Genomic DNA, 17,199 nt, shown 5'->3' on the forward strand with positions numbered 1-17,199 from the left:
GTTTGTGATAGCAGCATACAGAGAGACAGAGAGTATACAACTCAATTCTGACTGTTGGCCAGAAAAGTAATCATTTTCCTGAAATTTTATTGCTTGGGGGTACATACAGTACCAAGAAGGCAAGTCAGTACTCATTTTGTGTTACAGATTGTCTCCACCCTATTCCCTTTCCCTCTATTAACGTTGTTAGTCAATTATCTTTTCACATGAAGAATCATGAGATCAAGGCATGTAGGCCATGTCATACAGTAGTATGAGATTCACCAGTGAACTGTCTTTAAACAGGGATTAACAGTAATTAATTTGTGAAGGAGCAAGGGCACATACCTACAGCACCTGTAAATCCAAGTTTTAGAAATAAAGTCAGGACTACTTATAGTCTCAAAGCCAGATTGAATTTGCAAGAAATTCAGCATGCCTGCCCTCATATTAAATTCACTAGAGATATGTAATTCCTGTGTGTTTCCTTACATCAAATATGAAACTAAATGTATTGACTAAAAAGTATTTAAAGTGCCTCTGCTGAGAAAGCTTAAGCTGCGTTAGTTGAATAGTATGCTGCCAAAGCTAAGAAAGCTCTTCATCTATATCTGCAACAATGAATTTTTCTTACTGAAAAGAAAGCAAAAAAAAAAAAAACAAAATTGAATACACTCACAGTTGTTTACAACCAAATTTGAATGTGAATCACTGTGTATCACAAGAAGTACTACAATGCTTCCTAATTCAGTACCTCAAAATGTGCACTGAGGACCTGACTTGACCTTAACACAGTAGACAGAAACTATTTGATGGCTTATTTTTATTATAAGATCCAAAAATGCAGTATTACTATTGAAAACTTTGTGCTAAACATTCAGTTTCTCCTAAATACAGTCACTTTTTTTTTTTTCCTAATTCAGGCATCTGAACGAAGAGAAGAGCTGGGATTTTTAAGAGACTGCAGTTGTTGCAGAGAAATTCAGTGCTTGTCTGTTAACTGTGGTGAGCTGCAGAATAACCTAATAAGCCATTACTCATGATAGAACTATGATGAAGGCTGAATTGCTGCAGCTGAAATCACAGTACCAGGACATGCAGCACTGAGTTTCTGAAAATTTTTCTGTTTTTGAATTCCAAAAAATATTCTCTGCAATGTCTTCAGCTACTACCAAAGGCAGCAATGTTGTCAATATATTGTAGCTAGAAACTGGCTATAGGCAGGTCCAGACTACCTGCTAATGCAGACAGGCTGCTCTGTCAGGAAGGTAGTTGGGAACAGGTACAATTTGTGTTTGACAGGTGTGCAATACTCATCGCAGTGCAGTATCTTCAGCCCAATTGCATCATTGCATTACCTGAGAAACTGCCCCAATGGATTGGCTACGTGGTATGTAAATCAGCTAGGCTGATTAATACATAGTTGCTCAGTGCCTCCAAATATGTGCCATGGCCTTCAGTTACCTTGTTCTTAGGATCTTAGGATAGGGGGAAAGGAAGAAAAGCAAGCCTGGGCTTTGTTCCATATTTACCTCGTTTCTTGGCTAACAAATGCATGTTTTATAACTGCTCTTTGGGAGATTTTATCCTGTGTGTGTTTTTAACAGGAAATTAAACATTAAACCCCTTCCCTCTTTATTCACAATGGCATGAGTTAAGCACCAGGCATAAGCCAGTGTTTTGTATTTCCTGGATATGACAAAATTATCATAATCTTGTTTTAAATGAAGTAGTGAATACATATTTGTCTGTAAATATATTTGTAAAGAAATATACCTCTAAAATTATTGTAATTATATACAAACATTTTCTGTGCCTTGAAACTAGAAATATGTTAGAGACAAAATCTCTGTGCTGGAAAACTTCTTGAGTGTGTTTCTCTTAGGATTGTTATGCAAACCAGGAAATTGTTAGAAAAGCGGAAACAAGTCTTTAACTATAGACTGCTCCAGAGAGTTAACAGGCTTCAGAATCCACTGCTTGAATTGGAAATGCAGGGTTCAGGCCAACTTTTCTTTTTAAAAGCACGTTTTCAGTCTTGACTGCACAAAAACTGTATGCAGCAACCACCCAGAAAGCACTATAAGTGACATAAACATTGATAGATATATTAGTGGAGGAACACACACTAAGTTTGATAAAAAATCATTATTTTGTTTTTTTTTTAATTAGCTGTGCTGGCTTCTGACAGGGCATTGATTTTCCTTGTACCTGGCAATTAGATGCTATATTTGCAAACAATTTGAGTACTTTATATAGTACCTTAAGGATCTTCATTTCTGCAGTCAAATTTAAGTCAGAGATTATACTGTCCACTTTTCTTTCGGCCTCTTTTCTCAGTGATAAACCAGTTATTAAATTCTCATTCTGATGTTTTTCAGGATCTCTGTGTCCAAAGTAGAACTACACTTAATGGGGAACTTTGAACTACTTTCATACATGCCTACTCCCAGAGTTCTTGTTTCAGCAAAATACAGATTTGTCTGAGATTTACACTGGGATAATTTCAAGAGTTTCTATCTTTCTAAGATGAAGATGCTTTGGTTTGGGCGTTTTTTCTTTTTTTCTTTTTTTTTCTGCTTTTAATATCTGAATGAATTTTAAAGTGAATTAAGTAGCAATGCAGAAACTCCCTTGAGTTACAGTACCAGCTATGTACAAATATGAACAACTTTGCATTCTCTCTTTTTCTCTATGGGGAGAAAGACTGTTAGCTAAAACAAGATGTTTATGCTGTTCTTCTAAAAACGTCATTGGGTCTGTATTTTCCATTTGGACAATCAGTACTTATCAGAAGAGAGCTCTACTTATATTTCTTCTGGAGGGCGATGCAAAGTCACGGTTTTGTCCCCTCATGGTTTTGATTTTATATTTTATCTTGTAGCATTGTAGTATTAAACTGTTTTGCAGGGTTGGATGAGCAATACAGCAAAAGATGTTTTGTGTAAAGAAGAAAATGTAATTCAGTCCATGTAGATGACCAGACAGTGTGGGTTGCATAATCCACACTTGCAGTCAAGAAATTGGTTTTGTGCGGCAATTCATCCAATTACAGTCCACCTTGTTTTCCAAACAAACCATAGTATAGAAGTCTTAAGCCACAGTGCTTGCTGATTCCTTATTCTCTTTGAATACTCTACATCAGAATTTGTCATGGGCAGATAGCACACGTGTGTCATATGGTGGGGCTCGTTTGTTTTGTTTTAAGGTGTTTATCTCCCACTCTCTGCTCAGGAACTTGGAGACATATTGAGTGTTTGGAATAGATTTCTGCTGCAAGCTGAAAGTTTTATTTATTTTACTTCAGAAAACAGGTTCTCGTGTAGAATTCTAAAATAAATAAAAATGAGTGTTGATGTTTAACCCTTTAAAACTTGATGCTAATTAGTATAACTTTCTGAAAGATCTACGGAAGCTGAAGTATGACTGCTGTGTTAAGCGTCAAGCAGGAATAGCTGTTCTTGAGGGAACTAGAGTGATACAGTGTCTTAAATTGAGTGATAAATCAGTTTGCATGAAGTACTGTGGCATTTCATTGAACTACTTAATCGAAGTAAGTTGTGATGTGTAATTGTTATACAGCTCCCATACATTATTTTTTCTCCGTCCTCCTCCATGCCTTCCTGCTCCAAACAAACAAGTAAAAAAAATGTAGACTTTATTTGGAATTACTGAGCATAAAACCGGGATGTTAGAGGAAGCCTTGAATTTATAATAATGAGATTGGTCTTCAGGGCTGGAACAGCCCAGAGCTGCAAGGTTGCAGGTGTGAAACCTGGCCTTGAACTCTTTCTATTTCTGAATCTGCTGCTTGGAAGTGTTTCTGTAACCTGGCACATGTAGGGGAAATGGAAAGAAAAGCAGCTACATAGGCATATAAAAAAGCCGTAAGGGCTTGCAACACTTGCTTACAAAGCTATTGTTAACAGCTGAGTAGAACACCCAGTTATGCTGTTCCAAAATAGGTACACCGATATCAGTTGCAAGGGGAAGATCAGAATGATTGCTGTTTGCCATGTAGAAGTTAAGATAGTTCATATTTCACCTTGCTGCAAGAATAGTTGAATTGCAAGAACAGGATCTATCACAGCTTTTTCTACCTGATGGTTCTGAATAGGATGAGAGCTGAAAAATTTTCACTTTGTATAGCATTTGCCAGTGAAGACAAAGCTTTTTCCTAGGTAATAACAGGTATATATAAAGTTCCAGTTTCCTATTGGATAACCAGCTTCTACCCAGAAACCTTTGGGTCAGTAGAAGGCACTTATTTTCTTGGAAGTAGGCAAAAATTTCGGCCCGTTCATTTTATACAGGATCAGAAGTGTTGTGAAAGAAAATATAAACAGACTAGAAAGAAAAACTGAGTTTAAAGAAGAAGTGGGGAGTTCAGGAGAGAGGCTTGAGACTAAACATTAATGAAAATAAATGATTATTACAGGAGGTCACATCTCTCTTTAATTCTCTACCTTATGCACACAGTCATGCAGGGGCACATGATAAGAGGGCCAATTTGACATATTAAAAGCCATTAATGCCAGACATGGAAGTCCCTGATGTGTCTTTGCTGCAAGCCAGCTGTGCCCTGTCCAACCTCTGTTGACTGAAGCTTAATGCTCTCACTCAGCACATAAGAATGAAGGTAGAATAAAGACTTGATGCTTTTCAGCTCTTCAGTCAGTTTCCTATGGATTTGTGTGCATTTTCTGAACAAGGTGTTCCCTCACATGGTTTTACTCTTGCTTCCCTTCACTGATGCCAAGGATAGGAGAGAAGAACTTGGAAAGGAGAGACTTTCTTAAAGGCCGACATTGACTTAGAGAATATTCCTACTCTTTCTAATTTGCTCACAGTCTGTGCCAGTCTCTTCCATTCTGTGAAACAAACCACAATTGTATTCTTGTTCTGTTAGCTTTTTGAAGTCTTGGCCCTATTTTGTCTTCTTTTCCCCTTTTCTTTTGGGGTGCATAACAGAAAAGTACTAGTAATACGGACAGCAAGAATTGCTGACTCATCTAAGAGACTTGACTGAAACCAAGGAAAATAGTGCCAGAGACCATGGTAGTTGGAATCTATAAGCTTCATGCCTGGCAAGTTTGATTTTCTCCCAGAGCTATTGTTCTGAAATGGATGAAAATTCACTGATGATGAATATGTTCACTTCTGTCTCAGCTATTACCAGTGTTTGGTGTTACCTCTGCGCTGCACAGCTTCCTTGGTCCCTCTCCACACTGTCCCTTCTACAGTGCAGCCTCTCCAAATACACATAAAAATACTGTATCGCATTTATCTAATGCTGACAGAATCAGAGGCATGAGGAATGGTAGAAGAATCTAGGCATGAAAGAAAAGGTTCTTCTAAATGTTTGCTACATTTAGATCTGTTTAGATCTACTGTTTTCAAAAATGTTGCTTTTTGGCAGCGGACATGTCTTTATAGTGACATCTTTCAGCTAGTCAGTAGCTGAATTGCAAAGACATCAGAGAAGAGAAAGAAAAGTAATGATGGAAGAGTATTTCAATGAACTTCAAAGTTTGTGATGCCTTTTAAGACGTACTGCTGCATGAGAGAACTTTCAGTACTAGTTATGATATTAGACAACCTTTTTTGATGTGCTTTTATTTCTTCAAAGTTCTCGTCATCAGTTAGACTAGAGATGTTCTGTTGATAGCTTTTTACATAGGCCTGGGCCATAGGTGTATGGTGTATGTTGCCTGGACTTGAGGAAAGCCAAGACATTTAAATGTTACCATGAAACTACGAGAGCTTTAGATAAAACATAAGCTAATTGGATTGTTCTGAGTTTTCAGGAAGTAGTTGCAACTCACTGTGTTTTGCAACCATGAAATTAATGTGTGGCATTTGGCCAGCTTAGTAGGGCTAGAGGTCCTGTGTGGTTTCCTGCCAAGCAAGCTCTAGTAAAAACTGAGTAATCTTGAAGTTTAATATTGCTCTTGTAATCACAATATAATCAAAAGAGGATCCCCTCTCCATACTTGTGTCTGATTTCTGTTGTGTTTTGAACTTGAATTATTTGATACAGATTAGCACCCCTAGCCTTGTATACATGATTCTGTCTTCCATGCTTTTACCACAGCTTGAGGAGTAACTTCAAATACTTAGTTTAGTTTTAGCTTGTTCAACAAAAGGCTCACCTACAATTCTTCAGTGTTTTTTTTGGAGTAAAGAAGTAACCATAAGCAATGCTTCTCAAGAATTTTGGGAGATGAACTGAAATGAAATTGATCTTTATTGAAATAATTGCTTGCTATTACAAGTTAAGTTCAGTGTATGTCTAGAAGTATACCTGTTTACAGTTGAACCTTGTATTTAAAGAATTAAGATAATATCACGAAAGAATAGGGCCCCAAAATTTCCCTGGTCCATAAGAAACTTGCAGATGAGTACATTGCTCTCGCCTCCCTAGACCCAACTGAAACACCCACTTTCTGGCTGTAATTCTTGAGTTGCATCAGCCTGTCTGGAGGCAAATTATGTCTAGTGCAGCTTCCTCCTTTTTCTAGCATTTCTGAATCATGATGGAGTTGGGAAAAACAATTCTTCTGTGGGAAATCGAATTCGTACATAAGATGCACACACTTCTACATGCACACATTTGAAAATGTATCAAAGTTGGTCTTTTTGGGAAAAAAATGTATTCAACTTCAATGATTGTCTTAATTGTTTTGTCTGAAAAGAGAAAAAGCTGGCATAGAGATCTCATTCTTACTGCATGTATTTTAAAAACATGGAACTGCTGAATATGCAGATTGTGTCCTGTTTTCTCAATGAAAGTTAAGTCAGTTTTTAACTGTATAAGTCTACTGATGTCCAAACTTCAATAGAAACTCATGACTTTTTTTTTTTACATTGCAGTTGCATACTGGGGTAGTACTGCAATGTGTAGTATTTGCTATACAGTGAGGACAATGAATTCTTTTTCGTGGTGATGTATGTCTATTTTCCTGAGTGTTTTAAGGAGTCTGACATCCAAAACGCTCATTATAGTAACAGCTCGGGAAACTTCATTTTTAGATTTAGTGTTTGCTTTGATATTTTAACCAAATAATAGGTCGTTATTAGCACATTTTTATCTGATTTTTATTTTTAACATTTAACATTTGTTTAAATAGCATAGTTGCTTACATCTGCAGGTGAGTGATAAACAATCCTGTTGATCTGTCTTAGTGATATGTTAGGCAAAAATGCACAACTTAATTTACTCAGAAATAGATGACAATTAAAAAAAGCGAAGAAGTAAAATTATGTCTAAGCTGACCTGGTACTTGGCATGATTAGCAAAGAAAAATTTGTGTTGAGAGTAGTGAGCAAAGTATTGCAGCTCTGCATCTAGAAAAATGCTTTTCACAAATGCAGCAAAGTACTAACAAAGCTAAGTCCTCTGATCAGTATCACGAAGAGTTTTTTCCACTAGAGTTACTTCTGGCTTTCTAGAGTAAGGATACTCACGTTGGTGCACAGCAAAGTGCAAATGCTTGGTTAGCATGAACTAATGGCACCTTTTGTATGGGTTTTGCTGATTAAGTAGGTTAATTGCATACTTTTAGCTTTAGATGTGCTGCTTCAGAATGAAATTCCTTTTGATTTCTGTTATAATTCTGATGTGAATGTTCTGGTTCCTAGTACCAAGTGACTTGTTTTGACTTCTGTTGTTATTGTAACCTAAGTGAATTCCTTCTGTCAGTAACATACTTGTTAAAGGAATTCTCAGAGCATATTCTGAAGACGGCTACTTGTGTCATAATGTAATGCTGATTAGCTGCCTTTGACTTTCCTTATGTGACTATTATTTTATGTTAGGGAATCACTGCAGGTTTGCACTATTTGTGAGTCAACTAATCTGAATTTCTTCATACCTCTTTTCTGTTATGTTGAAACTCTAACACATGGAACAAAATTCTTACTTGATAGGGAGTACTTAGGATACTCATAATTTTTTCTATTCCTAATATATGAGATATCTGTTAAATGAAAACAGAATATGCATTTTCAAATTAACATAAGAGTAAAGCTACTGTATTACTGTGTAAAGTCAGCTGTTTATGGTGAACGTCTGTTATCTCTTAGCTGGATGCAGCTGTGATGCTCATGGGAAGAATGGGTGGCTGCACAGCAATGCAGCTGCTGCTTCCCTGTCTCCCTGATGCATAAAATATCAGAGCTGAAGGCAGTAACAGGGACTTTGCAGCATCTGTAATTTACTTTTGTCAATTCTTCCTATTTCCTCTTGTCTATGATTAGATCTATGTGACTTTATCAAAGTAAAATAAGTCATGCCACAATTTGTGCATCTGATAAACATTTACTGCATACACAGTTCTTCACTCTCTATGTATCTTAACAGAAACTGTGGTAAATTCCTCTTCTATTTTATGAACTGCTTTCTTTCTCTGGTTGCCCTTCAGATATAGGCATAGATTGTAATGTTAAAGATTAGTATTTCTTTTAATAGTGAAGTACATAATTCTTCAGTTTACTTAGGCTAAGACTGGAAGAAAACTGTCATTCAAGCAAGTAACTGGTAATGTTAGGTTTTTTTTTTTTTAGTTTTGATTACATGCTTTTTCTTATTTAGTATTCTTGGAACAAAGTAAGGATCTGATATTTGACACTGCCAAAGTATTTCAGTTTCCCTTAACTTCAGATGCCAACAAAAAAAATATATTCTTAGATTAGCCAGATGGAATAAGTCAAAAGAAGGCAACTGGGAGATATGTCATATTGAGTTAGGTGGAGTGGAAGATGAGGTCACAGTTCTGATATGGAGGATCTGAGAGCCTGTATTATTTGAGCCTTATCCAGTCAAAAGAGGAAAGTAATTAATTGTTAAGTAACTATTGGAAAGAAGCTGAATAAGGTCTGAGTCCATATAGGAGTTTTCTCATCTGACGCAGATTTTTTATCATAAGAAAGGGTGAAACATATTAAGTTAAAAAAAGGCTCTTTGGGTTAGAAACTCAGTGTTAAGTAATGCCAGTTAAAAAGAAACAGTTAGTGCTAAGGACTAACAAAACTACTTCATTTTTTATGTAAGACTAGCCTTAATTAACAGCAGTAGTAAAGACAAAGCATGCTGCAGAGATGCAGTGAAAGCTCTAAAGTTGGATGAGTGTTGTGATTAGAACAGTAAAAGAATAAAATAATTTAGATGACAATTTAAAGGAACCTGAGCAGTCAAAAAAATTTGCACTGTAAGCAGAAAGTGATGGGATTGTGTATAATCAATGAACATACAGATGCTATAATTAAGAAATATACAGGAAATTTAGGCTAAACAAGTTATCACACTAAAAAAAAAAAAATTGGAAAGCTTACCTTTATCCTGGGCTCACTAAGAAGACTCCAAGAGCAGCAATCTCCAAAAGAGATCCTTTCCCCTGTCGTAGTCGGCTCTTAAATGGCTCTAGGAGAGGTGCAGCCAGGCTCCACCCCTTCTGGCAGCACAGGTGAGTTGCCTTCACCTGTGCTCCTAGGGCTGACTCATTGCTCACCTCAGGTGGTCAATCAGAGGTTCAGGCCCTGATTCAGCAGTTCCCATACAGATTGTGAAATAAGTTTTAACTCTGCTGAGAATACAGCTGGTTCCTGTACCTATTTGCATACAATGAGGAGCTTGTCAGTGCAGCTGTGTGGGAACTCTAGGGATGGCCAAGCTCAAGGGTGAAGGAAGTCAGAAGCTTCCCACAAGCGTATGGAATATGAAGAGTTTATGTCTGGAGCATTGACAAAAATTTGATATATCAGATAGGCTATTGATTTTATACTGAGAATCTTAATGTCCTTCATCTGGTCTGGCACTCTGGTACCTGAAGATAAAGGTCTAACAGGAGAGAATAGAGGGGGGAATTGAAATTTCTAGGGAGAAGACATGCTAAGCACACCAAAACGTATGTTCAAAAAACGATGTAAATAAGCTTTAAGAAGAAATCCTGTCTTCACTGTTTTTGTGATGTAAGAACTCAATAGAATTCAAGTGTTAGAAAAGAAAAACGGGAAATTTTAAGTTCTTCTTTTCGAAAGGACCTGTCAGTCTGATGTGGCAGTCAATCTTTTAAAAGAAACAGGAAATCTGACAGTGCTGCTCCTTGTAGAACAAAGTTGGAGGTAAAGAAGATTCAGAGGAGAGAAACAGTGAAAAATATTAGACTATCAATATTAGGAAGCCCATGAATTCTGAAATAAAGTAAAACCATAGACCTGATTCAATTCCAGCCATGTATTTTAACACACTCCAGATAAAACAGCTATGGCAAGACTTTAAAGATATTTTTAAATCTCCAGCTAATAAGGATCTTTAATGTCTCCACAGAGCAGCATACAATAAAAGAGTAGAAAAAAAAGAAAAGAGGAAATACCAATGTACATTAAAAGTTTTGAAGAACTGTAAAATAAAACTAAGAAAATCAATGTGGAATTTATAATCAGAAGGGTCAAGCAGAAATCTTCACAAACAGGCCTGTTGCAAAGCAAATACTTTGAATACTGCTAAACCATCTAACTTGTCCTAAAAATAAATAAATAAATAAATAAATAAATAAATAAATAAATAAAATGTCTAGTAATTGGGTTGTATGGTTTGGCAACGTGAGCTTTTAAAACACAAAATGGCTTAGGTTGGACGAGACCTCAAAGGTCATCTGGTTTCAAACATCTTGTAACATGCCGAAGAAGAAGTTCAAAGAAACAGAGAGAATGCTAATTTACTAGCAATATTTAGAATGGTAAATACAGGTCCTTGATACTACATTTACAGGTAGTTACAATAATGACAGTGGTGGCTACTTTGGAATTGTTGCCATGTGCTACGCTGCCCCTGTTCAGACTAAACAAGGTTGATTGCATTGAGGAAATAAATTTGCAGATCTTAGAAGGAAGATGTAATCCACAGCTACAGAATGGAAAATTCTGTCCTGAAAAAAGAGATTCTCCTGAGTCTCTTAGTCATAATTGACAATCAACTCATTATAAACTACTAATATAATCCTGTGGCAAAAAAATGCAGATCTCACATGTATGAACAGGAGATGGATAAGTGATGGAATTTAATGTTCATTGTGGCACTTGTGGGATGAGAGGAAAACATATGGAATTCTGATCTGGTGTACAGTCTTCAGAAAGAACTCTGGAGTGTTGGAATAGGTTCATAAAGCAGGTGCTTAATCCTCAAACTGCAAAATCCCATTTAGTAAGAAGTTTAGTTAAACTTAAAAAGAAGATTGTTTAAATGCCTTCATAAAGAACAGAAGTCTGATGTGAATGAAACTAATAATCATGTCATGTGTAACATGGCTCATGCCTGGAAATTAAAGCCTAACAAATTGAAAGTACATGCATTAATTGGTGAGTTTGTTCCCTTGGATCCTGTTGCTGTCACGAAGGGCAGAGCTCAGCGCTGTCCCTCTGCACCCTGTGAGGAACTGCAGCTGCCATTAGGCCTCTGCTCTGGGCTGAACAAACCAAGGAGCCTCGGCTGCTCCTCATACATCTTGCCATCTAAACCCTGCACCATCTTTGTAAACCTCCTCTGGATACTGATAGTTTTATGTGCTCTTCATATTGTGTGGTGCCCAAAACTGCACACAGTGCTTGAGGTGAAGCAGCAGCAGTACAGATCAGAGTGGGACACTGTGCTTCATGCCCATTTTTGTACTATTGAAATCAAAGCAGTGATGCTATGAAGACTTAATGTTTGTGCATATATTGGTTTTAATCATTAAAATATGCTAGATGATTGTTAGTTTTTGCAGTTATACGAACTAGCTTTTAAATGAATAAAGTTATTGTTTTACTTTCCTGATGTAAAAAACGGAGTTATCTGCTTTTGTAATTTAAAATATCAGTTAACATGTTTTTAGAAGTTTTTCACTTAATCCCTCTGAATTTAGAAGGTACTCCTCTGTTTAAGTACCTTTCCTTTTTTTGTTTCTTCAAACTAAGTTCTTACTCTTGAGAATGCAATGCAGTGTTGACCATGCCAAAATGCTGACTTAGGAAAGCAAAGAAAGGAAGAAGTCTGAAGAAAGATATAAAATTTAGTTTTATTTATGGTTAGGTCAAATGCTTGAATGTTTCAGTCTTTTAATGTAGAAACTACAGTGGGCAGGGACTGAGGCATGTAGTATTTCTTGCTTTCTCTGTGTGCTCTAAGAAATGATTCAACAGAAAAACCTCCCTTTTCTGTAGGGAATGATGATTTGGTCATACATTATTGAAGAATAAGGTAGTACTTGTGTTTTAATGAAGTGGGTAGTTTAGGTAAACATGGCTGTGTAATATGGTGCGTGTAGTTTTATAGTCTGACTTGTATTAACACTAATATTTTGAAAATAAATTTTGATCAGGTAAAGGGTCTTAGATCTGTTTAGTTTAAATGAATTTGGTTTGTTAATAAAGTAAAACTGCAGTATTAGTGTCTAATCTCTCAGCTGTTTATCACTGTGTCACGCACGTCTGCAAATGAGATGTAATAGATTAGTTTTTATCTTTGAGGTCTGCAGCTCTCACGTCACATCATGTTGCACATAGACCTGCTCGCAGAGGGATGGGGCAGCAGAGCAGGAGTGACTCATATGCTAAGGTTAACTTCTCCTTCTCATATTGTATTTTGTTACAGCAGGCTAATTTAGAGCCTTGAATTAGCAGCTACTTTAAGGGTAAATTTTAGATAATGACTTTTATCATATGAGTGTTTTTAGTCGCATCTCATTTGACTCTCTAGGGAAGTTGTTCTCAGAGAGAAGGTGCAGATGAGGTGGCTGGGGAAGCAGCTGAGAATTTGCTAGCTTTCTCTGTTTTAGCCAGAAAGGATCAGACTGGTTGAAGCAGTAATGAAACTGTGAGGGTGATTTTATCCAGGGAAAGTAGTCTTGCATTGTTCACATTTAATTCTCATTGCCTTTTCTTTAATTTATTAAAGAAAAAAAAAAATAAATCATTGCCCCTGGTCAAACAATGTGCCGTGGCAGGTGGCAGCCCAGAAGGCAAGAAGAGACAGGGAAGGTATGCAGCACCCTCCACCTCCTGAAGAGGAACTGAAGGAGTGGACATGGAAACGTGAAATGATGGAACCCCAAGGGCTGTGCTCAAGATCACTGCACACACTGAGGCTTTTGCTTCCCTACCTGGCCAGGCTGGATTTGGTTTAGGACAACCTGGTCTAGAGACAGGTGTCCCCACCTATAGCTGGGGGGGTTGGAACTAGATGATCTGAAACGTCCCTTCCCACCCAAACCTTTCTGTGATTCTAAGATTGCAATGGTGTTGCTCAGCTCAAGGGATTTGAATTGAACTTAGTTGTTCTCTGTGTAGGGAATTAGAAAATAATATTACATAGAATTAAGTCTTATACAGTGCTGCTTACGTACAGATTTTCCGACTGGTGCAATACTTAAACAGCTTTTGATCCAACAACTGTAGTGGCATGTTAGGCTTAGGTTGTTCATTTTTTCTCCAACTGTTCTGATCCTGAAGAAGCAGAACTTTTTCCGTAGTTATGAGATCGCTAGTATAGAATTAATTCTGAAAGAACATGTGTGATATTATTTATCAGGGTTATATCACATGTTTAAGTGTGAGCAGAAAGCAGAGAAGGGAAGGATGCAAGGAGCCATGTAAAGGATGGCTGGAAATGACCATCATTACTGTTAAGTATTAATAATCTGAAAACAGCTACAGGCCCTGTTTGATATTATGGGCTCAGCTGTGCTGGACAAGGTAATGTTTGTAATTGTTCTAATTTCCTAATACTCTTCTAGAACTTACAAAATGTTTAATTGATGTTTAAACAAAAGACCAAAAAGGAAAGGTGTTAATGAATGTTAGCTTTTCAGTGAAAAGCATGGCTAGATGTATCAGCATGGTCTTCAGTGAGTACTGCACGTTTCCTTACTGTTTGTGAGATAGCAATAATGTTCTTTTAACTTTTTCCTAAGCAGTCATTTCTGAATGTTGCCTCTTGGGCGATATTGTAAAAATAACCTGTATAAACAAATAATAGACCAAAATATGAGCTCTCTTAACAGTGATCCCTCCTTAAAAGGAGTAATGAAAGTAACATTCTTAGGTATCATGTTTTAGTTAATGGCTTGCTGTTAGACAACTGATTATTCGGTCCTTTCTAAATTTCATTGTTCTGTATTTTATAAGGTTGTGCTTGTGGTACTTGAAAGCAATCATTTACTCAAATGTGTATTATATTTAGAGACTATGTTTTTAGTGAGATCTACAAATCTGCAGATTATAAAACAATTATTTTATTTGATATGATTCATTTGTCTAAAAAGCAACCACATCCCTTCCCCCCAGTCATTTCATCCACAGAAAATACATGTTACAAAGGAACCTAGGAATACATTGTTTTGAGAACATAGTGTCGTGATCATGATGGGGGAAACTGTGCTATGTTAATTTGGGGGAGGTGCTAGTGAATTTCATGTCCTCCAAAATACTCTGTGAAAATACGATGCTAAGATTTTTTCTTGTATGCGTCCTTTTCAGGACGCAGTGACCAAAGCAGTTTCTTGGTCTCTTTTTAGTACTATTTTAACTCATGCTATTTTTTTTTTTTTTTTCCTCCTCTAGCTGACAGTCACAGCTCTCCAAAAGATGACACTCCAACTGGTAGCATGGATTCTCTTTCTTCCCAGTCTCCTACTCCTGTGTTGTCCAGTAGCCCTCCTGGGCTACTGGATAGAAATCACCTTATTATGGACAGCAGAGATCTTGCAGACTGGACAACAAATCTGTAAGTATACTGAATATAGGATAATATTTTTCCGCTAGCACAATCATGCATATGAAACATTTCTCTTCAGCTTGGTAGAAAGAAAATCACTTTTTAAACTGCATACAGCTTTCATTTTCTTCTGTTATAAAACAGTATATGCTTACACATTGTGGTACAGCTTAAAGGCTGCCTGAATGTGGCAGTTTTTTTTCTTTCTGAAATCTAGCATGTTTCACTATAACCCATTATAAATTTTTAAATGATTTCTATTTAGGCAATAAATATGTAAGCTCTTTTTTATATGATGTATTACCCTGGTTTTATGTCAGGACAGTGTTAAGCTACACTTAAATGCAGGGCCATAAAGATTTAAGACCGCATTTTGGTTTTGGATAAATGCACATTAATGAGTGTTGTTGTCTATGAATATTATCGTCGTTAATCCCACGTTGCTAACAAGTTAACTGCCTGGTTTATAGCTAAAGTGCAGTATATCACTTTCAGTGGACTCTGTACATGTTCAGTTTTGAGTATGACTTTGGTTCAGTAAAAAAAAGATATTATGGTTTTAGTACTACCTCTGTAATACATGCTTGAGTGTGATACATAGAGCTGAACGTGTATTTTTTTAATTTAGAAGTTGAACTTTGTATAGTCAATCAATATAAAGATGTTATAATTATGAGATAAACAGGAGAGCTTGGCAAAACAGTTTATAATAACAAGAAGAGAATAGATAGAAAGCTTACCCGTGTCCTGGGCTCACTACAAGACTCCAGAAGAGGAATCTCCAGAAGAGATCTTTCCTTACTGGTAGTCAGCTCTTAAATGGGTCTAGGAGAGGTGGAGTCAGACTCCACCCCTTCCAGCAGCACAGGTGAATTGTCTTCTGACTCATTGCTTGCCTCAGCTGATCAATCAGAGGTTCAGGCCGTGATTCAGCAGTTCCCAGACAAACTTGAATTCTGTTTGGCTATTTATACAAACTTCAACATACCAATACAGTTTTCTAGCTTAATGCCAAGAAGATGGAAGAAGCAAGTCTGGAGAAAAGATTTGTTACAGATATTTTCCATAATGGCATTTTGTGTAGCCTGTTCTGCAGATGAGGCAAAGAACTGTAAAATATATGTGTAGATGTACATTACACATGAGAATATGTGGGCAGCCATACACTGGGTTTATATTTCCACAGCTAGAAACAAGTAACTAATTCCTTATTAGGGTATTTATTTATTTAAAAAATATATAAAAGTTATAAAAGTTATAACAATATTTTCTCATGTTCAGATAATTATAGATACTTTGCATATGCGTTGCTTATTCAGACTACTGAAAGACACTTTTCCTTCTCCTCTTGTACAGTCCAGTAGTAACATGTAGGATTGACAGTAAGCTTTATTTGATGAAATGAGATGCACGTGTGGGAAACGAGTGCTGTGGGTGACATATAACTGGTACGTCTACGAAAGAAGGCATAGCTGAATAGGGAACATACGCTTACAAGAGCATTGATAATATCACAGAACAAAAGAAGGAAGCGTTGTTTCAATACAGGGATTTAGGATCTTCAGACGTTGATGAAACTTAGTGTTTTTTGCTCATTTATTTTCATGGAAAATTATACTGTACTGCTGTTTTGGAAACTTTGTTTCACAGCTTGAGGTTTTTTTCTTTTTTGGAAACAGTTCTGTTTGGAAGGAAAGAAAAGTAACTTGTTACATGCATCTAGAAGATTTGTCAAAAAGGGTTTCTTCCACTAACCTATAAGAGAAATTTTCTTCAAACCTACTTCAGTGACAAGCCTGGACAGTGACAGAGTAGGCAGTGCATAGTACATTCTTTCATTCTTTTGTTTTCTCAAACTGAGTTGGGCTTATCTTCCCCTTTAAGTTCCGATGACACAGAGGGCCTTGCCTTAACAAAAGAAAAAAATAGAACCAAAACTATTTCACTGTATTAATGGCAGAAATAGATGTCAGAATGGCAAATATACGTTGTGGACTTTGGCAGTCAGTTTGCCTCATGGGGTCCTGTGGACAGGCAAAAGTAGTGGTTGACTTGGCATGATATAGCTGTGGTACCTCTCACAAGTCCACAAAAGGAGGCATTCATTGACTGTTGAATGCTGCGGTTGTACTTAGGTTCTTCTCATAAATTGTACTATTCCAGAATTAGCTGGAGAACAGTCCACCTCTTTCTGTTTTAGCAGGATTTCAAAATGTTTTGCATTTTGTGCCAAATTGGAACAAAAGCAATTCTCAAAGTCTCGGTGTCCTCTGTAAAATGGTATTACAGATCTTCACTGAGTTACAGTAAATACCATTACTGAATCTAAGAAAGATGGAAATATAACAGTATCTGTTTTCTGAAGTTTCTAGTGATATTTATAACACATGGGTGTTACTTGTAAGAGATCAGTCACTATGGAGTTATGTAGTCAACAAAGTGGTGGTGACTTCTTAGCAGTAGAAAAG

At 36.7% G+C, this 17,199-nt stretch overlaps 1 protein-coding gene across 4 annotated transcripts in view; it reads left to right on the plus strand.

The window, feature by feature from the left end:
- Nucleotides 1-17,199, plus strand: part of ARHGAP10 (Rho GTPase activating protein 10) — a 136,536-nt gene that overhangs the window by 101,240 nt on the left and 18,097 nt on the right. For 3 of the 4 annotated variants that reach the window (XM_010709544.4, XM_010709545.4, XM_019614509.3), the window contains one exon: nucleotides 14,578-14,740. In XM_010709544.4, the coding sequence (XP_010707846.2) occupies nucleotides 14,578-14,740 (163 nt within the window). The remainder of the gene's footprint in view (nucleotides 1-14,577; nucleotides 14,741-17,199) is intronic. The other variant, XR_014882838.1, reaches the window with a different exon arrangement.

Source organism: Meleagris gallopavo, chromosome 4 (genome assembly GCF_905368555.1).
Source record: "Meleagris gallopavo chromosome 4, MGAL_WU_HG_1.1, whole genome shotgun sequence".
Taxonomy (NCBI): domain Eukaryota; kingdom Metazoa; phylum Chordata; class Aves; order Galliformes; family Phasianidae; genus Meleagris; species Meleagris gallopavo.